This window comes from Lissotriton helveticus, chromosome 7 (genome assembly GCF_964261635.1).
Source record: "Lissotriton helveticus chromosome 7, aLisHel1.1, whole genome shotgun sequence".
NCBI classification, from domain to species: Eukaryota; Metazoa; Chordata; class Amphibia; order Caudata; family Salamandridae; genus Lissotriton; species Lissotriton helveticus.
Window position 1 is genome coordinate 1,432,571,952 of NC_136068.1, and position 22,993 is coordinate 1,432,594,944.

General features: G+C 46.6%; 1 protein-coding gene across 2 annotated transcripts in view; it reads left to right on the top strand.

Moving 5' to 3' along the window:
• ABCC3 (ATP binding cassette subfamily C member 3) overlaps window positions 1–22,993 on the top strand; it is a 708,094-nt gene that overhangs the window by 500,503 nt on the left and 184,598 nt on the right. For both annotated transcript variants that reach the window (XM_078654774.1, XM_078654775.1), the window contains exon 21: window positions 16,292–16,442. In XM_078654774.1, the coding sequence (XP_078510900.1) occupies window positions 16,292–16,442 (151 nt within the window). The remainder of the gene's footprint in view (window positions 1–16,291; window positions 16,443–22,993) is intronic.

The following is a 22,993-nucleotide window of genomic DNA, read 5'->3' on the forward strand; positions in this document are numbered from 1 at the left end:
CTACTCCAATCCACCCTAATCTACCAAATCCAATCCACCCCAGTTCAGTCCACTCCACTCAGTCCAATCCCTCCAGTCCACCACACTTCAATCCACCCCACTCCAATACAAGCCAGCCCACCCCAGTCCAATTCACCCTACCCCAAACCAATCCAGCCCACTGCAATCCAATTCAGCCAACTCCAATTTGTCCAACTCCAAACCACCCCTTCCCAGTACACCCCCCTCAGGTCCAATTCACCCCCTCCACTCGACTCTAATTCACTCCACTCCACTGCACCCCCATCAAATCCACCTCACCTCATTTCAGTCCACCCCACTCCATGCCAAATTACCCCATAGAGTCCACCAACTCCAATCCACCCTACTCAATTCAACCCATTCTATCCCAGCCCAATCCACCCCAATCTACTCCAATCCAATCCACCACACTACCTTAATCTACGTCAACCCACTCCACCCTATTCCACCCCACTCTATGCCACCCCACTCTATGACACTGCCCTTGATGACACTGTACTCTACAACACTCTTTGCCAATAAACCACTTAACTCTACTCCCCTCTTTGCAACTGCATGACACTCTACTCCCCCTGCTACACTCTGTGACACTCTACTCCTACAAATCTAGTCTACAAACCCCCAAATCCACTCTAGGATATTTCACGCCACTAACCTTGAGCCATGCTAAACAACAGCTACACTTGTGTACAACAAGGCAAAAACACATTACCAAAGCCAACAGCTCTTGTATCGGTGAGACCTCGTGGCTTTGCCAATGCGTGTTGCTTCAGCTAGTGCTGGCCCAAACAGTCGAATGTACAACATCCCATATATATTACTTTAAGGTCCACTTACATTCACAATATCAGCCTATGCCACTAACCTAAGCGTTCAGAAATACCGTCAAACATTTTGCATACATGCCCAAACACTCTGTGCTATTTGCAATTAACCAATGCCATTGTTTAGGTAGTTCATCATAAATGCTATCACAATACTCTTTCTTTGATACCAACAAAAACATACATGGCTTGAACTTGATGCAGAAAAGAAGGATAAATATAGAAGGGGGCTGTACAGAATCCTCAGCTGGAAGCTACAGTTTTTGGTTACTGAAACAATTTAGGGTCCTATAGACTACTCAGTGTTTACCATCAAACTGCATACCTGACATATGCCAATAGGCAATTATCAAATCAATACCTGGACAATCAGGAACCATCATGTTGATTGATGAGTAGTAAGCACCTCAATTTTAGAAGTGTTCAATTGAGGAGTATTCAACTTCATCTTGTTTGCAATTCTGCCATGGAGGTTTTAGGGAGTAGGATCCTTATATAATATACCAAAAAGAGGTATGCTGTATAAAGGTTCCAGGTATCCCTTATTAGTGGACAAGGGCTTGCTCTAGCAATCCCAAGGTGCTCTTTCTAGGGAAGTGTGGTCGAGTAGCCTCAGGCTTATCAGAGAGGAGGGTTAGACATTTGTTGCTCACAGAGTCACTAAATGATGCACACTCCAAAAAAGAGATCCACAGCAATTTAGAAAAATAACAGGTATCTTTATATAGAACTTTGTTCTCAGGTAAGTACTTTTTCGTATTAGAATTTTTACAGTTTTAGCAATGTTACCCATCAGTGTGTTTTTACAAAAAATACTATGCTATGGGAGTTAGAACATTTACTGCATACATATTCTTGCAATACGTTTCCGTTGGACCCCTTTCGCCGTGAGGTGGTAGAGAGACAAGGACCAAAGTTCCACCAGCCGATCTGTAGTATCTACCCTGGTGAGTCCGGATGCAGAGATGCTGGATGGTTTAGTAGCTTTACACGCAACGCGGTACAAAAGAAGTTGGGGCATCTGGAAATAGGCTGCAAGGTTGGACTTGGAGACAAGTCTTGGCGCTCCCAATGGTGGTGCTGGTCATCAGAGCCTTGGAAGCATGGGGGAGCAGTCCGTTTTTTATGCTTGGGCTAGGCGGCGTGAGTGCAGATTGTTTATGGTCGTCTGGCTCTTGTGCATCAAGGCGCTCACTTCTGTCATCAGGGGGGAATACCACTTGTAGTGAATCGGTATAATGGAACAAAAGTGAGATTACGAAGACAGGCTCTTCTATGAATGTGCAAAACACAGCTGCAATAATAGACATCACAATGCACATTTCATAGCTGCTACTGCTGAGGAGAAATGCAATCAATTAAAGCGTTTCTAATGTGGAAGTTATGGACGTGGCCATCACTGCCAGCAACGTTACATTACCACCACCATCGTTATCACCACAATCATTTCCCCCAATGCCATTATCACCACCACCATTACTGCTACCAACACCACCATTGCAAATATCAGCATCACCAATATCACTATTGCCCCACTATCACCACCACCCATTATCACCACCACCATTACTGCTACCAACACCACCATTGCAAATATCAGCATCACCAATATCACTATTGCCCCACTATCACCACCACCATTATAATCTCTCAACTATCACCGTCTCCAACATCATGACTATCACCAGCATTACCAAAACTTTCAAGGGCAACGTCACTGACACTATTACCACACCATAATTACCACCACTATGACTACCACCATCATTATCAGTAGCACTATTGCCACCAGTATAACCATAACACCACACTATCATCTCTGCCATTACCAAAAACACTACCACTAGCATCATGGCCACATCACCATTATAATATAGGTACAACTGGTCCAGGAATGTTTATTGTTACACACCTAAGTGGTACTCATGCTAACATTTTCATCACTAATACGAGTGCCACTCCAAGACCACTACTATTTCAAGCAACACTACAACGGTCACCAGCATTATTGCCACATTTTGCCATGTTTGTGTGTATAAAAGCAATGTGTGTTCGACGGTGTTATAAGAGCGGTGATACAGGTATGTGTGAAAGTCACTGAGAGGTTGTATCAGTCATAAAAGGGCAGATCTATTGGCTTTGCAAAACGCTTGTTTATAATGTACTTCAACCGTTGTCTACTACAATAGATCCTGAGCCTTCCCCCCTCCCACTGCCAGCTTTCCTTAGGTGTCACTCACCTCGTCCCGCAGCACTACTGCTGCTCCAATCTCTTCCAGCGGTGATATGCCAGCCCTGTTGCGGAACTTAAGGCTCCGGATCTTCCCCATTGTAAGCCGCCGCAGCAGCTTTAAAGAAGACATTCACGTGGAGGCAGCCATGGATTTGCTCAGCGCATGCGTGCTCAGTCCCCACCGCAACCAACAAATCTCATGCAAAAACATAGAGTACGGACACACAGATGCCGTTTTTGAGGTTACATGAACATTTATTTCAAATTCAACGGTAATATGCAGTTCGAGTCTGTTGCAAAATTGAGGATGGCATAGCGGTATTATGCTGTAGCAGACAAAAATGGTTTTGTAATCGCTGACCTGCAAGACGTTCACGTGGAGGCAACCATGGCTTCGCTCGGGGCATGCATGCGCAATCCCCACCGCAGTCAAGGAATCTCAGGCAAAAACAGAGTACGGACACACAGATGTCGTTTGTGAGGGTACATGCGAATTATATTTCTTGTGGAACAGGCACAATAAGCATTCTTTTAAAAAAAAATCTTTTTATTGTAAAAACATGCTCCAGAAAATCGCACAGTGGTCAGCAACAGTAGGATAATGATACATAAAAGATACCACAACTTACGTTTACATGTCAACAATACAGCCTGCATAGAAAGATCAAACCACCTGTATGCCTCTCAACGCTAACAATAATACCTCTGGGTTCTATGCCGGTGAGACTTTTACTGAATGGATATCCTGGCGAGCAGATTTACAACACCCCACCCATACCCGTCCTGCCCCCCGCACCACACTAAGCATTCTTTTTCGGGAAAGCCGACATTACATAAGAGCGCACAACGGAGGGAAGAAACAAGCGCTTGTGTCACACCGGAAGTAAACTATCCAGTCCCGGTGGGCGGGGCCAAGAGTGCACGCGTGCACATCTTCTGTCCGTCCGCGTGAATCCGTATTGATTCCAAAAGGCCCTCGCATGGCGAGGTCAGCGCATGCACCTGTTAACGGCAGGCTAGACCTAAAAAGGGTATACAACCTTTACAACGAATCTTTTACCGCGGTCATTACAACGCATACCATTACAACGCATTGCGCTGGGGGGCGCTCTAGGATAGGGAATAGGTTAATTTACTATCCAATAACCTTCCCTAGTGTCCAGGGGGACTGGAGTTGGAATAGTAAATTAAACTATTCACTATCCAGCACCCCAAAGCGCTATGCGTTGTAATGGTATGCGTGGTAAAAACCGCGTTGTAATGGTATGCGTGGTAAAAGTATGCGTTGTAACGTCATACATCCCCTAAAAAGACATTGTGGTCAAAACGGAGGGACAGTGGCCTACAGTCCAACCCATCCTGTGTACCCAAGCCACGCCCAAACCCACCTGATATCTTCTCAGCTTCAACCGGTGCCTGACATTGCGCCCTAGTTCTACACTCACATGTTTCGCCCTGCTCCACCGGAGCTCTGTTTGTCGCCACTGCATGGCCCCAGCCCCTCTGGAACTTTGCAGAAGTGTCACAGCTGTTGGATTATTGGGCAGAAGAAGTCAAGCCACAGATACAACTGCCGACTTGGGAACTCTAGTTAAATTACTGCAGTATCTGTCAAGTGGTTACGTTTGTTGTCCAGTCCTCAGATGCACCTGGTTCCGGTGTGCTCGTGGGCACTTTTCACAGAGCTTGTTGATATATATTTTCACAGAGCACTTGTTGATATATCGTTTCACCAGGTTCACATTTTGTCTGTGTGTATGTTTTTAGGCACAGGGTGTTTACGTGATTTACCCAGAATTAAGTGGACTCGAACCTGGTTCGTCAGTTCCCGAGTGGGCAGCTCTATTAAGCCACCTTTACTCAAAGGTTATTGGGAGTCAACCCTTTGCCTTCGATGTGCGGTATTTCCCTTCTCTAAGGCTTTTCTGACCCTGCAAAAGGGAGCTGGTTGCTCATGCAGAGACAGTTTTCAGTCACATGTGCGGGCTGGCTCTTTCTCTGTAAGCAGTCCAGTCTCTTGGCTGGTTGGTTCTTTTTCTATATGCAGTCGGTGCTGCCTCTGTGTAAGATGGCTTTGTTTATTTGTGGGCTAGTCTTTTCCCGGTCTCTTTCCACATGAAAGCCAGTCTCTCTCTCTTCAGATCAGTTATTTCCCTGTTCGCATTGGGCCCTGCCTGACGGTCCTCCAACCGTGCAGCACCTGCACTTCCTGGTGCAAGATGGCCTCCATAGTGTGCAGCTGTGGCTCTGTACCGTCAGTGTTTGGGTCAGCTATTTTGCTGCTTTCCATCTACATGGTGGGCCCCTTGTTATGTAGGGAAGATCACTCCTGATGGGTTTGGTTCTGCTGTATAGGTGTGTTCAGTGCTTGTCCATGAACCGATCAGGTATGTGTTAGAGTGATTGTTTACCTGTGTGACACGGTTCTGTCGCTGGGCCAGGCAATCCTTTCCCTGCCCCGTTCGGTTTCCACCTCTTGCTCTCAGCGCTTCACAATTCCGTTGACATCATTTCCTGATCAAATGGCACTTTTCAAAACAGTCAAAATTATAAATTGCTTACTGATTTACAATGTGAATAAATATTTTACACTTTTCTCACATAGTCTCACTGAGTTGAAGAGTAACAGATCAAAGGATTAATAGTGCTGTGGACTAGCAATATCCTACATTCAGCTTTTTATGTCGAGCCTAGGGCAGCGAGCATGCGCTGATCTGCTCGACTTTATGTAAGGGCTTTCAGAAATCTCACCATACGCTTGTGCATGTGCTTTTAGGTTTTTCCCAGGCTATTGGCCTTTGCGTGTGTCTTTTTAACAAAGGCAGCACGCAATTGGCCAAAGGCTCTTTTTGTCCCTCCCATGTTCATGCCCACGGCCTAATGCTTGTGGTTATGCGCAGCAGTAGCATATGTTTCCAATTATCGTGCCCAGACGCAGGCGCGATAATTGGAAACATATGCTGCTGCTCGCAACCCCGCGCGCACACCAGCAGCTCAGCTCCCGCATCTCGATGTTTCCGCGGACACCACGTTATACGTCAGGTCCACTTCCACATTTCTGAAATCCAACAGGTCTCCTTAGAAATGACTCTCGGAGCTGGCAGCCTGCCGAAAAACAACTGATACCGCCACTTAAATAGCTTCCCAGCAAAGTTGCACATTAACTTAAAAATACTCAGAGACCAACCATTAAAATGCTTTTGTTTCGGTTGCACGACTAACCCAAACCATATATCCGAGTGAGCTGAAGCGGGCCTAATGCTGCAGAGATCTAGCTTGAAAGCAAACATCTGAATACGTCACTGGTTTCAAAACTGAGTGTTTGTAATGATAGCGTTTTACAGAATGAAAAAAACGCAGGGCGCCAACTCCAAAGCCCTTTGTGGACGGTTGCGTCTCCAGCCAGGAGATTGCAAATACCAAGTATTGTGCCAGTAAAAACACATGTCGTCACCAGAAGGGCAATCTGATGGTCCCTGGCAGGCTGTGAACTGACAGTGTCCTAAGCTGGCATTGGCGCGCGCGGGTCTGGCTTCAGTTTACACACACTCGCTTCTTCAGTGTGGCAAATGGCAGCATACTCAAAATGGCAGCTCCCAAGCCCCTCTCACACCACTTGGGAAGTTCACTCTTTGTTTTACTGGTTAGTGCTAGAGAAGGATCCACGGGTCCAGAGACTGATATCAGCATCTATGGTTTGACCACAGCTTCCTGATGCAGTTGTTTTTTATAAAACACCTTGCTTCTACTTTGGGTTGCTCCAGGGTGCTGTCCTTTAAGTAACAGGATTCCCAAGACAACAGGAAGCAATAGGACTTGGAGTCAATTCATTTTTATGTGATCTCCAATATGTTCCTGGCCCCCATCCTCTTGCTGGATTAGTTAAACACTTGTCTCGGAGGTCAGTATTCGACTCCTCCTAAACTGTTAGGTTCAATACCTTGGGTCCCGTGACGACCAGTGATCCACCGCTATGGATCCACTGGTGAGAGTACATTACTCTGGTGCCACTAATGGGTTTGCTCTTGTCCCGATGCGGCTCTCACTTGAGTCCTGGAGCTCAAAGGCATTGCTGATTGAATGATGAACTTCATATGATGCATCCTGCGTTGCTTTGGTTTTGTTTAATGCTTTATTTACCCTGTCTTCAACAGAACAGTTATAAGGTTCCCAAAGGCGAGACCTATTGCACCTAATGCTTGTTAGAGGTGGTAAAACGTGACGTAGGGCACGTGATCTGACCTATTGAAGATGTTTGGCAGCCTGTGAATAAGTTTGCATGTGTGCATTTTATTCTGTGAATTTCATGCACGCAGGGAAGCGTTTTTTGAGCCAGGAGGGTATATTTGTGTTTTGTTCAAAATGAGGCATGAGAATTTTCTTATGTATCCAAGTGCATTTTCACTTAACCTTACAGGATGCTTGTTATTCGCTTAGCATTTCAGAACACCTCCCGAAATAGTTTTTTTTGCAAATATGCTTCGAAAAATATTTACATTGACAATGCCTGTGCTTTAACTCTCATTTTCTAAATGATCACTCCACTGGAAACAAAATCACATAAGTAAGCAAGCATTTGCAATGTAATAGGTCTCGCATTTGCAAGAGTTTGCGCTATTGGCATTGTAAATGACAATGGGCCATATGTAGGTAGCTAAATACCGGTCGGTAACAGACGAAATTTGGTAAATTAGCCGTTACCGACCGGTATTTAGGCCTTTGAGATGTAGGTGGGTAAAAATAAGGATTCGGTAAATATGAATCGGTAAATACTGATTCATCATTACTGAATCAGTATTTACCGATTTCTTATTTACCGATTCGGTAAATAAGAAACGGTAAAAACAAGAAAAGTTACGTAGGTAAAATCTTGAAATACAGAATTTCACGAAATTCGGTATTTAAGAGTCGGTAATTAACAGTAACTGGAAGCAGATGGTAATTAGCCACATGGTATATAAGCAATCCCAAAATTGAACAGTGTGATCACTATGGCGGCTTTCTACGTGATTGCAAGGCGCCTACGGCTACAGGCAGCAGGAGAGAGGATCTGGAGACGGGAGGAGCAAGTCTACAGATAGCGGTTCACACTCTTCCAACTTACTCAGTCAGAAATCCATGAAAGGTAAAGGATACACCGCCACACCATCCTGGACTTGATAAGGGACCTGCACCCACTCCTGGAGCACCCAACATCAAGGGCGCACGCCATACCACCACCTGTGGAGGTGCTCTGAAGCCTACATCTCCTTGCATGTGGCAGTTACCAGGGGGTGATAGCTGCAGTATGTGGGATGTCCCAGAGCTGCCTGTCCCGTTTCTTTAGAAAGTTCCTGGATGCCATGATGCAGAGAATGCACCACTACATCAGCTTCCCAAACACACAGGCGGAACTGCAGAAAACCAAGACAGACTTTTACCAGATGACACAGTTCCCGCACGTCATAGGCTGTATTGATGGGACACACACTCCAATCAGCCCTCCTGCAGCCACTGAGTAAATCTACAGGAACAAATTTCCTGGGAGCACCCACGACTCGTACATCTTCCAGAACAGTGGGATCTACACACACCTGGCTGCTGGAGAATTTGGGGAAGGATACCTGCTAGGTAAATCACTGTGACACTGCAGCTGAATGTGTTTTTTTGTGTATGTAACTAATGGCACTATCTTTCCCACCTAGGCGATAGCGCTTATGCTGTGCGGTCCTTAGTCCTCACTCCCTACCTGAACCCATCAACCTGGAGTGTGAGATGTTACAATGTGGCACACAAGTCAACACGCAACGTTGTGGAGCGCACCTTTGGACTATTGAAAAGCAGGTTCTGCTGTCTCCACAAAAGCGGAGGTGCACGTCAGTACACACCCATCATCTGCTGTAAAATCATTGCAACCTGTGCTATGCTGCAAAACCTTGCCACAAATAAAGGTACAGAAGTTGAAATAACTTATCATGAGGACAATGATGATGGACTTGCAGAGCCAGAGCCCTATGCAGCAGGAGTACTGCCAGCAACAGATGGGAGACTAAGATGGGCAGAGATCACACGCAACTATTTTTAAGTAAGTAGAGAGACACAGCCAGGCGTTGCATGTGCATGATGTAGTTTAATAACTGGGCACTACGACAATTGACAAATGGCACACCATGCCAGTCCAATTGCTGACAACCTTCATAGGTAGTCATGGGTTACTTCACCCTAAATATGTCCATAACGGAGTGGGCAGGATCAATGTTTGCGCCCACGCATAACAGTGCAGGATGCCTGCAGCTGGCTACCCTCACTGGCTGTTGAGCAAGGACCCACAGCATGCCGCCTGCTGCTCCTCCGGGTGTCTGGTACAGGGGGGATTGCTGCTCCTTCTGGTGGTCTCTTCACTCTCCCCCACACCTAGAGCACCAGGGTTGGCTGATTGGGTGGTCAGCAGCACTTCCAGTGCGGATGTCACCTTCCCCATCCCCCTGGAGACATTAGTGCAGCAGTGCACAAGCCCCTCCTGCATTGCCACAGAGCGCCTGCAGAGCAGGGAACTGGCAGTTGCCAGGCGGCTCACTGCCCTGGTGTGCTGCTCCATTGTATGCTTCTCCCTCAGCCATCTCCTTGATGCTCTCCGCCATAGAGCTGATGCCACTGTTAATGTTGACCATGTTCTGGTTTAGGTGCCGCATTTGTCTTTGCACTGATTGAATCGCCTTCCCCTGTAGGCGCTGCACCTTCCCCATACTGGCATCCAGCCCTCCGAAGACCCCATCACCCTGCTGAGTTGTGCTGTGCTCCCGGGCCCTGCGGCGCCTTGCACCTGTTTGCGCACCCTCGGGGGTGGACTGCAGCCGAACATTTGTTTCATCCAGTGGACCAGTTGTTGTGTCACCCCCTCTTGTGTCCTCAGAGGATGACTCCATGACATGGAGAGTGGCTACAGCATGCCTCCTGGGCCTTATTGCTGCAGGTGATGTTGCTGCTGGTGAGGCTGAGAGTTCTGGTGAGGCTTGCTGTGTTGGTGAGTAAATCAGCAGTGGCGATGCTGGATCTGGTGTTGCGGCTGGCTCTGTTGGTCAAGCTGCCTGGTGTTGATGCGGGTGTTGGAGGAGGGCTGGGACCTGCACGTGTGCTGGCATCATCTGTTCTACCCTTCCGGGGTGCCTTTCCCTCCTTCTCCTGCACAGTCCTGCGCGAAGACTCTCCTGTGGACAGAAATGGACATTCGCTCAGTGGTCCAGCAACCCTGCATTTCAGAACTAAATTACATTCCTGTCACACTATCTCAATGTCCTCTGCTGCTTCTAACTGATGTGTGTGGCATACCTTGTTGTTTAGTGTGATGACTGTCATGATGGGTGTTTCACTGACATCTCCCATAATGCATTGACGGTGTATACTAAAACCTGTACTGGAGTGTGAGTCACACAGCCACATTGGGGAATGGGGATATGGAAGGGGGGGGGGGGAGGATTGCTGTGCATGCTTCTTACCTTGTTTTGTGGCAGCTCTGGCTGAGCTGTCTGCATCCCCAATTCCAGACACACTCTCGGGCTCCAGGGTTGACTCAAGCAGCTGCTTCAGGTTGGTGAGGGCAGGTGCCCTGCTCCTTCCTCCCCTTGTGAGACTGGCCTGCTTCCTCTGTGCAGCCAGCTTCCTCTTGGTGATGAGCCGAAGGTCATACCACCTTTTCTTGAGGTCATCAATGTACCGTGGGCTCACCCCAATAGCATTAACCTGCGCCTGGATTGCTACCTGCAGGGACTGCTTTCCAAAAAGCTTATTGTGGTGTTTCACCACCTCCTCCACAAGGACCCAAAGCTCACTTGCACTAAACTTCATTTTCCTTTTCTTTGCTGCTCCTTCCCTCTCAGATTCATTGGATGCCATCCTGCAGTTTTCCTCAGCAATGTTCAGCCTGTAGCGCAGTTGCTCTCCTCTCCACTCCCAGCTCTCCAGAAGGTTCTGATTGTCTGCACCTGCATGGGTGTGGCCACTTCCTGGTTGTGGGATGGGTTGGATGCACAGGATTGGTTGATACCTCAGTTGCTTGGTTGTGGGGTGGATGCACAGGTTTGGTTGATTCCTCAACTGCTTGTTTTTTTAATCTCCGACTCGGTATTTACCGAATCGGAAAATACCGATTCTGTAAATACCAAATCTGTACACATTTTACGAATTTTTCCGATTCGGTAAATGTTACCGATTTTTTACCTACATCTCATTTAACGAATCCTAAATACCGAATTTTACAGATTCAGTATTTAGGATTCGTTAAATGAGATGTAGGTAATCTGTAAAATTCGGTATTTAGGTATCGGTAAATATAATTTACCTACATAGGGCCCAATGTCTTTTATTTATGTGTTTTGAAAACCTGTAATTTGCTGTGTAAACACAAATTCTTTACGACAAGGAAGGCTGGCAGTAACTGCGTCTCTTTTACCGACAGCCTGGCTTCTGGTAAGCATAGACTATTAGTACAAAGCGGCACAGTTTCTGCTAGCCCTGCTTGTCGTCAGAAACACCTATAATTACAAAGTGCTTGTGTACACAATACTTGCAGGTTTTCAAAACACATAAATAATAGGCATTGTCAATTACAATGCCAAAAGCTCAAACTCTCACAAATGCGAGGCCTATTGCATTGCAAATGCTTGTTGCATATTCCGTTAAAAAAGAAATACGTACAAGCTAACAGGTTATTTTCTGGTTTTTTATGTAAACAAATCAGTAAAACCATAAAAATTGTTCCTCAATTATTTCGTACCTGACTCCAGAATGAGTTAACCACCTCCAACAGGGAATTGTTGACTCTTGAGCCCCACCAACCACTGGGGAGTGAAGGAAACCTTGAGAGTGTTTGCTAAACACGTTCCGTGATCAGCAGACTGGTACAAAGGACAGGGAGGTGAAAAGACAGGGTTATCAAGGGTGATACTACCCAGTACTGCCCACTTGCCAGAGAAGCTGCAGAGAAGGCCTGACAGGCAGCAAGAGCAGTGTAATGGTACAGAGTGAAGTAAGGGAAAAGAGAGAAGCATAGGAGGTAGGAGAGAAGACAGCCGTGGAGAGGGAGAGAGAATAGAAACGGAAAACAAGAGGGAGTAAGACATAACAAAACAGAAGGAAGGAAGAGAGCAGGGATGTAACACAGGCCCCTGTAGACCCTGAGGTGCGGGGTGGGGGAGGGGTCACTCCTTCAGGCGCTCCCAAACCCGTCAGTGGGGCCACATCCTGCCCAAGCCGAATTGGGAGCCTCATAAACCCTCTTCACATTCTGCATTGGTTGGGGGCATCATTTTGCGTTATGACACTGGAGAGAGGAGAGTGCTGAAAGGAACATGGTAAGAGGTTGAAAACAGAAGGAAGGGGAGCAAGGGGGACCACTTCCATGGGAATGTCCCAGCGAGCTGCTGGTCGCTCAGAGCCGATGCCCAGCACAGGGAGTGCATGCAAGATCAGAGCTGGACTGAAAGGAGAAGCAGCAAAACAACTTGTCAGATGAAACCACCAGCAGGATCGTGTGTAAACCGCTGCAGATACGGTGGAAGCTGAGAAGCCTTGGCAATATTACCAAACCCCTGCGAGGCCAATAATGCTTGTAAATAAACAGTGGCATAAAAAATAAAAGTGAAATGATTCTCAATAGAAAACAGGGAGGTTTTGGGGGGAGAGCGTGGGCTTGCTGGAAGGGTGGGAGAGAACACGAGAATGTAGAAAAAGTCCACAAAAACACAGGGTGCTGAAGGAAGGGGGGCGAGGGGTGGGGCAGTATAAGACAGAGCAGGTCAGAGAGAGAAATGGGGTCCTGATGGGAGGGCTGAGAGTAGACAGCAAGAGACATGAATGAGGAGGAGGAGGAGGGGCGTGGAAAGTTAGAGCAACAGGAGGAGGAGGAGAAAGGGGGGAGCGGCCATGGACCTCTGCCATGGAGGACTAGCACCTCCCGGGACGTTGTAAACAACCCCAAATTGAGACTCCAACATTAAATTACTCCATACATGGGTGATTTGCTTTGTCACCAAATACCACGTTTAAAACAAATATATCCACCCCCACCCCCTAAATGAACTATGTGCCCATTTCAGGTAGTCAGAAAAAAGCGACACTAGGAAAGGGGGAGAAGATGCATTTTGAATCTGCACATTGGGTAAACACAGACATTTTAATATCAACCAGTTCAAAACCGAAATAAAGACTCTACATACTTAGAGGTTTGTTGTGTCTGCTGCATTTGTGCTTGCCCATAAGATGATCCGTACCCACTCGGTTGTTGTCCGTAGCTTGTCTGCCTGTCAGCAGACTGTCCATAACAGACGTAGCTCTGCTGGCCGTACTGTGGTTGGCTTGCTGCTAATACCCCTGACCCGCTGGGAAGGATAAGCCCAGTAACTAAACAGAAGAGATGCCCATTAGTTTCTCTGCTTTGAATTGCCAACATAGTAGCTTTAAAAGTAAAAACAGTGAATGAAACTCACCCCTGAGCAGCTTGCTGACAAGAATGCAAAATTATAACAAGCACGTGCCACAAGCTGCAAGACAACGGACAGCTGGAGGGGGGCGGGAACAAGGGAAGAGGGACACGGTCAATAGGAAAGGGGGCGGGAGGATAGACAACACTGACGATAATAATGTCAAATTATAACAAGCGTGCCTCCATGACCGCCACAAGCTGCAAGACAACGGACAGCGGGAGGGGGGCAGGGACACTGCGAACGGTAAAAACTGTGAATGAAACTCACCCCTGAGCAGCTGCTCCTCCATGGCCGCCACAATTGCAAGACAACGGACAGCGGGAGGGGGGTGGGAACAAAGGGAAATGGGACACGTACAACGGGAAAGGGGGCGGTAGGATGGACATAACATGGCCAACGGGAGGGGGGCGGGAACAGGAAACTAAAAAGCCAACACTTCTGAACTTGGCAGCTAGTGGTGAACGGCGGTGGAAAATAAACAAGGAAGTAGTCCCTAAATGAGTAGATAACGCTGAGCAGCGGAACTAAACTGTAGTTGGGTGGTGCTGCTTCCTGCGAAACGGAAGCAAAACGGAAGTGACGTTTCAGACCACCAGCCAATGAATGAGCTACATAAAAAGAGCAATGCTAGATTTAACCGATGGCAAGCTAAAAAACAGATATAAACGCAATGGGTGGAGTTTCACAAATAATACTGACTACTTGATGCCTCGTAGAGGCAGCGCATGCGCTGCCTATGCAAGACCTAAAAACGTTGTCATTTACAACGCAATTAACTCTGACTTTCACAAATGAGAGACCAATTGCATTGTAAAGCCTGTGTTCGTTACTGAGGTTTCCTGGTAGTCATTGTATTACTTTATTTCGCCACGCGCTGTATGTTTACAAAGGAGCATTGTTCATATGTCCCACCAACTGGGGCCGAAGGGACATCATTATTATTTTTGGGCTGCACAGAAAAAGCATGTCAAGACTAACTAGCAGCTTTTTAAATTATCGACCAGCATTTCATTTACATTTCTGCAATCTCCATGTTTGATTTTTTTTTTTAAATCACTCTCTTTCTCTTGTTGTATTTCTACTCCCATCTTTCACCCCCTTCTCTCTCGTATTACACATCTCTTCCCCAGAGCATACCCCCTGCTCTAACATTGTCTTCTTTTCTCTTCCTGTGTGCACCACAAACACTGCAGAGCATACATGTTAATTGCCATAAATATACACAAACGTCTTTGTAGGCTCCACTTATTTATATATTTAGTTACAGTGTATCAATAATTTAATGTATTAACCTTCAAACCACCGCCAACAGCTCAAATACAATGTTCACTTCCAAAACTACAGCCACACACTCCATTGCTGTAATATGCGATAGTATACTGCATGGCTAGGCGTGCCCGATTGCATTGCAAATGTTTGTTTCAATTGGTTGCAGCTCTTACGAGAAATTTGGTCAGGAAAGGCATTTGAGATGTGTATCTGCAATGGATAATTATTTTCTAAGCATGGATTTTTTGTTATATGGAGGGCATCAACTCAATCTGATCCTGGCCATGTATAGAGAAGTATTAACTTTTCTCTTAAACAACTTCATGGCAGGCTATCCCACCTTCTTCAGAATCAGTTAGAAAAGGTTGAATATGCAGTCTTCAGTCAATTTTCAAGGCAGTTCCCTAAACATTGACAAAACCTGTCAAATCGGATGCTCTGTGATTCTAATGTCATCGCTTTAGAGTTAGTTACTACCAATTCTTCTGCAATTTCTCATCTAAATATTGATTGATTGATTGAAAAATGTGATCTGCATGATATTACTTCTTTATTGTTAGGGCTTGTAGCCTCCTACACATGGTTGTGGTTTCAAGGATGGAGTCTTGCCTCCAGTGCCATAAAGAGTGTCATATGCTTGTTTCTATAAATGTACCTCTTTAGACCAGTACTTTGTCCATATGAATTTACCGATGATAAGCAGGGCAAGGTCATCAACATTTTTTGCTGAATGATTGGTGAACCAGTGAAGGACTGATGAGGAAGATGATGACCCTTTCTCTGTGTCTGTTTATGCTGCATTCTTTGTTAATTCTGTTGGTCCAAGCCTTTCTACCTTGCTTTTTCTGCTTATTCCATAGGATAACCAATTCTCAGTATGATACATGTCCCTTTATCTGAAGCAGATAAACAAATGATCTTTCCACCCACACCCTTAGGGTTATTATAAACATTCCGATGTCACTATTATTAACCTACGCATATATAGACTCCATAATAACATATTGTAAAAGTAAGTATATATAGGGAAGCTCAGAGATTTACTATTCTTATCTCCTCATCTGCTTGCGTTGATGATACATTGGTAGGTAATATGTTGGAGGCACAGGAGTGTAATGAGCTTTTTAGTCACACTTAGTGATGCCATTCATAATGTTGAGCATTTAAATACGTTTGCAGTGTATGTTAGTGTTAATATGTTGTCTCCACTTCCTACTTGCCTCTTAACTACTTCTCTGCACTGTTGATTGCTTAGTCAGTGATTGTTATGTCTTCAGCAGAGCATGTAGTTTCTCTCCAGGATCTGTGGTTGCTTTGTGTTCTGTCCTCTAATACAATACAATGTTACTTGTATGCTGAATATATGTTCTTCAATGTATAAATTATTGTGCATTTCAAATGAAAAAAAGATTCGTTTTCAAGGAAAATGTGTATTTATTTTATGACAAGTGACACATTGATGTAACACAACAACTTTATTGTAGGCAGATTAGTGTCATATCTGCCGATGGGGAAAACCCCCATGTGATGTCCACAAGGAGGAGGATCTGTGAAAAGAAGCCACCTGAATCTCAGATTGTGAAAAAAGTAGAAAATGAAAAACTCATCCAGGCAGAAACTGCAGAAACAGGCCGGGTAAGATGTATTTTCCTTGCCTATTAGTGAAAACGGTGTAAACTAAATTTCAGTTCTAGGATTTCAAGCTGACAATGTTCCACTTAATGTTACTTCATTCCCCAGCCTCTTTGTGGCAGATGGTAGTGAAGCTGGGTGTTGCAGGGTTCTCTTTTATATGCCTGAATAAAGTACCTTGCCTTTTCCTCTGGCCTTCTGCCATCTTTCAATGGGGCACTAGCTCAAAATGTGATTTCCGTGGGGTCATTTAGGCTTTCAGTCTCACCTAGCATACATATGTTATTTAACAACCCTGCCCGACATCCTTGAGTCTCGTTTTGCAATACAAGAGTCCACTGAGCTGTCAATAAAGAGAAACATTTTTTTTGAGTAAGCAGCCATGTCATTACGAATGAGCATTATCAGTGATTCAGGATGACTCCTTTGAAGCACCAGTGATGCAGGAGGAAAACAGCAACTTGGAGCACCAGTGAAGGTGAAGGAGAGAGGCAGCACTGAATCCTCATTCATCCCACAGGATGATTAAAGCATCACTGAAGTGCCCGTGAAACAGGATGGGTGGAGTACCAGTCTTAAAAGATACATTGACACTGTTACACACCTCCTCTAGAACAACAAATTTGTAATGTCAAGCTTTAGAGTGGGCCTGCTAACTACGACCCCTGCTCAAATCCTGTGCATGTATCGAAATTAGAAGTTTTATGGAGTTTATTGCTCCTGGTAATTACTGGGTGAAATAAATATCACACTCACATTTTGCATTTCAAACCTGCTAAACTATACTGAGGGGAAAAACCTATGTAGGCATATTTTTGCACAGAAAAGTCTGCCTGTTGTGGTGAAGGCCAAAACTCAATCATCAATCAAACATAATGTGTAAAGCACTGCACTGTCACTGATAGGGGTATCTGGGAGTTGTGTCTCAGTCGAAGAGCTAGGCCTTGATTCTCTTTTGAAGTCTGCCAGCAAGGGGGCTATATGGAGCTGGAGGGGAAGGTTGTTTCAGTTCTTAGAAGCGATGTGGGAGTAGGAGCGGCCACCACGGTGGTGGCGACAGATGCAGGGGGTGTGTACGGGGGCGAGTAAAGAGGAGCACATGTGTCTGGCAGTGGTGGAAGTTCAGTCAATGGTTGAAGTAGGCAGGCCCTAGGTCATGGAGGACTTTGCAGGTGTACTTGAGGATTTTTTATTGGCATCTTTCCTGAATGGGGAGACACTGGAGGTCTCTCAGGTGGGGGGTGCTGTGGGTTAATTTGGGGAGGTCTAGGATGAGTCAGGCTCAGCATTCTGTATGGTCTGAAGACTTTGGAGGAGCTGGGTGGAGATACCGGCGTAGAGTGTGTTGCTGTACTCAAGGCAGATGGTGACGAGAGTCTGAGTGATGGTCTTTCTGGTGTTGGTTGGGTTCCATCTGAAGATTCTGAGGAGAATGCAAAGTGTGTGGAAGCAGAAGGAGGAGACTGTGTTGACTTGTAGTTTCATGGTCAGTTGGCTATCGAAGATGATGCTGAGGATCATCCTCAGTCAGTTTGGGTGAGTTCTGCAGGCCACCAGCTGTGGTCCCTTGTGGAGATATTCTTTCTGAAGGCCAGTACTTCAGTTTTGTCAGAGTTAAGTTGGATGCAGTTGTCTCTCGTCCGTTCAGCTACATTGGTATAGCGTTGAAGAAGTTGGTTTTGGCGTTGAAGGGGCCCTCAGTGAGCTAGAGGATCAGTTGAGTGTCATCTGCATAGGAGATTATGTTGAGTCTGTGGAATCTTACGATGTCTGCAAGGGGGGTCAGATAGATGTTGAACAGGGTAGGTGTAAGAAAGTGCCCTCTTTTTGCATAGTTGCCCCCACTTTTTGCTGAACTGCTGATGTACTTTGACTGAGTGTGCCCTGGGCTTCTGCCAATCAGGTAACCAGAGCTATGTTCTTTCCCTAAAACTGCATTTAAAACAAAACCCAATTGGCACTCTCTGGCCACCGATCAGCCCCTTGTAAATAGTACCACAGGTACCAAGGGCATTGTGACTAGGGAAGGTCTCTAAAGGCTGCAGCACATAGTGTGCCACCCTTAAAGGCCCTGTATCTTTACACACACACACACACACACTGCCTTTGCAGGCTGCGTATTTTGGGGAAGAACAAAGTGAAGAGTCGACATGGCACACATCTCTGTGTGCCTTGCCTACAACAGACTGCCCTAGCATAGATCAGTCACCTCTCTAGCTGCACCATACCAGTGGTGAGGGTACAGCTGCATGGCCCCCTTATCCCTACAGTGTCTAAGCCAATTCTTAGACATTGTAAGTGTAGTAATGCCATTAAGAGTATATGGCGCTGGGAGTTTGTCATTGAACCCCACTGTACAATAATGGCTTTACTGACAACTGGGAAGTTTGGTATCAAACTTCTCAGCAAATTAAACTCACACTGATGTCAGTGTGGGACTTAATGAAACATGCGCACAGGGGGCATCTTAGAGATAGCCCCTGAAAATTGACCTAACACTAGTGTCCAGACTGAGTGTCTGCTCACCAAACATGTTTCCCCCTGCTGCTCTCGGGGGTCTGACACAATGCACATCCTGGGACGAGGTGCCCAGCCCCCCCCCCCCCCAGGATGGGCAGGGTCCACGACAGGCTTGCCACCTTCGTGAGCTTCCCCAGGCCAATCGCTGCTTCCAGCAATGGGTCCCTACCGGTTCTGACTCTGGGTGGGAGAATCCACGTGAAAATCAAGTGAGGAAGGGAGGCGTGCCAATCTTTGCCGACTCCACCCCTCAGGTGGGGGAGGCGAGGTGAAGCACAACTCTCAGTCCTTGCCATCTTGCAGATGAGGTGACCCAGCCAACCAGAGTGAGGCATATGCCCCCCTCCCAATCGAGGGTGGCATAATAGGGAGCATACCCTCCCCAAGGAAGGGACCCATTGGTCCCAACCTTTACTTACCTGTAACAACCCTAAATCTAGTATTTAGGGGCACCCCCTAACCTTGCCTACTCAGACAAGAAATGACCAAGAAGAAAAGAAGAAGAAGGACCGAACAGCCATGCCGGAGCTAAGAAGAGGAGGACGCCCACTGACTTAGCCCCAACCCTACCGGCTTGTCCCCACCTTCAGCCTGCATGAAGGGAAACTTCAGTATCTCCTGCAGCCAGCAACCTCAAGAACCCAGCGGACTGGCCCTGCCTTCTACAAAAAAAGACTTTGTCTCCCGTGAACACCAGATTTGTTCACCCACAGACTCTGGCAAAATCAGTGAGTCTGCACCACTCTATACCCGTCACGCCTGGCCCGATTTCAAGTGACCCAACACCACGAGGAGATCTCCCCGGTGATCCTGACCCGAGATCTGGTGATCCCTGACCTGCCTTGAATCTCCCAGCAAAGCCTGCAGTCTCTTTCTGGAGACTCCCCCTGACCGCGACCTGAGCTGGTAAGAGAAACCTGACACCTAAAGACACCCCTGAACCCGAAGTCCCACAGCCTTGGGTGGGTCAACTAATGGTGTCCCAGCATTCTCATGCAGCCCAACTTACCTCTCCAACTGGTGGTCACCCCCATAAGCTCTTTGTCCCCGAACCTGCATTCTTTGTTTAAACCGGATAATCCCCATTGAAACCAACCGGGCACCCAACGCCAAAACAGCACCCTGCACCCATCTGCCCCTGTGCCGCTGCAGGTGTACTTTGGATGTTAACTCAGATCCCCCTTTGCCCTGAGGCTAACACCAGGAGCTTTGCTCCCACAACCCAGTGGCCTGCTCGTAAGCAGCCACCAACCGTAGGCCTCTATCCCCCTTTGGATAGCATTGGGCCTCAGCACTCCGCACCCAGCCGACCTATTGCCACTGAGTGTGTTCTGACAGTGCATCCTTGACCCTGAGGCAACACTTGTTCTAACCCCAGAAACTCAACCCTAAAGGCCGAGTACTTACCTGGTAACCCATAACTCCATTTCTCTCTATAGGAATATATTGACCGTTTTTCTCTGAAATAGTGTGGAGTTGATTTGTATGGAAACCTGAAAAATTACAACTTTGCAAAACTCACTTTACTTGCCTTTTCTCTAGGAAATGTCCATGTGTGATATCTAGGCATATCACTGAGTAGAAAAAGTAACTTAAAAAGTATTCTAAAAAGTAACTGAAAAGTAATCTGTACAGTAAATTCAATATCTTGACTTACCTATATTTCAAACTGCATTTGAACTTGCATTCGATTGTAAACACTGCATAATATTTTGCAAAGCATTTATTTCACTTACCCACTTATGGGTGGAGTACCAGTCTTAAAAGATACATTGACACTGTTACACACCTCCTCTAGAACAACAAATTTGTAATGTCAAGCTTTAGAGTGGGCCTGCTAACTACGACCCCTGCTCAAATCCTGTGCATGTATCGAAATTAGAAGTTTTATGGAGTTTATTGCTCCTGGTAATTACTGGGTGAAATAAATATCACACTCACATTTTGCATTTCAATCCTGCTAAACTATACTGAGGGGAAAACCCTATGTAGGCATATTTTTGCACAGAAAAGTCTGCCTGTTGTGGTGAAGGCCAAAACTCAATCATCAATCAAACATAATGTGTAAAGCACTGCACTGTCACTGATAGGGGTATCTGGGAGTTGTGTCTCAGTCGAAGAGCTAGGCCTTGATTCTCTTTTGAAGTCTGCCAGCAAGGGGGCTATATGGAGCTGGAGGGGAAGGTTGTTTCAGTTCTTAGAAGCGATGTGGGAGTAGGAGCGGCCACCACGGTGGTGGCGACAGATGCAGGGGGTGTGTACGGGGGCGAGTAAAGAGGAGCACATGTGTCTGGCAGTGGTGGAAGTTCAGTCAATGGTTGAAGTAGGCAGGCCCTAGGTCATGGAGGACTTTGCAGGTGTACTTGAGGATTTTTTATTGGCATCTTTCCTGAATGGGGAGACACTGGAGGTCTCTCAGGTGGGGGGTGCTGTGGGTTAATTTGGGGAGGTCTAGGATGAGTCAGGCTCAGCATTCTGTATGGTCTGAAGACTTTGGAGGAGCTGGGTGGAGATACCGGCGTAGAGTGTGTTGCTGTACTCAAGGCAGATGGTGACGAGAGTCTGAGTGATGGTCTTTCTGGTGTTGGTTGGGTTCCATCTGAAGATTCTGAGGAGAATGCAAAGTGTGTGGAAGCAGAAGGAGGAGACTGTGTTGACTTGTAGTTTCATGGTCAGTTGGCTATCGAAGATGATGCTGAGGATCATCCTCAGTCAGTTTGGGTGAGTTCTGCAGGCCACCAGCTGTGGTCCCTTGTGGAGATATTCTTTCTGAAGGCCAGTACTTCAGTTTTGTCAGAGTTAAGTTGGATGCAGTTGTCTCTCGTCCGTTCAGCTACATTGGTATAGCGTTGAAGAAGTTGGTTTTGGCGTTGAAGGGGCCCTCAGTGAGCTAGAGGATCAGTTGAGTGTCATCTGCATAGGAGATTATGTTGAGTCTGTGGAATCTTACGATGTCTGCAAGGGGGGTCAGATAGATGTTGAACAGGGTAGGTGTAAGAAAGTGCCCTCTTTTTGCATAGTTGCCCCCACTTTTTGCTGAACTGCTGATGTACTTTGACTGAGTGTGCCCTGGGCTTCTGCCAATCAGGTAACCAGAGCTATGTTCTTTCCCTAAAACTGCATTTAAAACAAAACCCAATTGGCACTCTCTGGCCACCGATCAGCCCCTTGTAAATAGTACCACAGGTACCAAGGGCATTGTGACTAGGGAAGGTCTCTAAAGGCTGCAGCACATAGTGTGCCACCCTTAAAGGCCCTGTATCTTTACACACACACACACACACACACACACTGCCTTTGCAGGCTGCGTATTTTGGGGAAGAACAAAGTGAAGAGTCGACATGGCACACATCTCTGTGTGCCTTGCCTACAACAGACTGCCCTAGCATAGATCAGTCACCTCTCTAGCTGCACCATACCAGTGGTGAGGGTACAGCTGCATGGCCCCCTTATCCCTACAGTGTCTAAGCCAATTCTTAGACATTGTAAGTGTAGTAATGCCATTAAGAGTATATGGCGCTGGGAGTTTGTCATTGAACCCCACTGTACAATAATGGCTTTAATGACAACTGGGAAGTTTGGTATCAAACTTCTCAGCAAATTAAACCCACACTGATGTCAGTGTGGGACTTAATGAAACATGCGCACAGGGGGCATCTTAGAGATAGCCCCTGAAAATTGACCTAACACTAGTGTCCAGACTGAGTGTCTGCTCACCAAACATGTTTCCCCCTGCTGCTCTCGGGGGTCTGAAACAATGCACATCCTGGGACGAGGTGCCCCCCAGGATGGGCAGGGTCCACGACAGGCTTGCCACCTTCGTGAGCTTCCCCAGGCCAATCGCTGCTTCCAGCAATGGGTCCCTACCGGTTCTGACTCTGGGTGGGAGAATCCACGTGAAAATCAAGTGAGGAAGGGAGGAGTGCCAATCTTTGCCGACTCCACCCCTCAGGTGGGGGAGGCGAGGTGAATCACAACTCTCAGTCCTTGCCATCTTGCAGATGAGGTGACCCAGCCAACCAGAGTGAGGCATA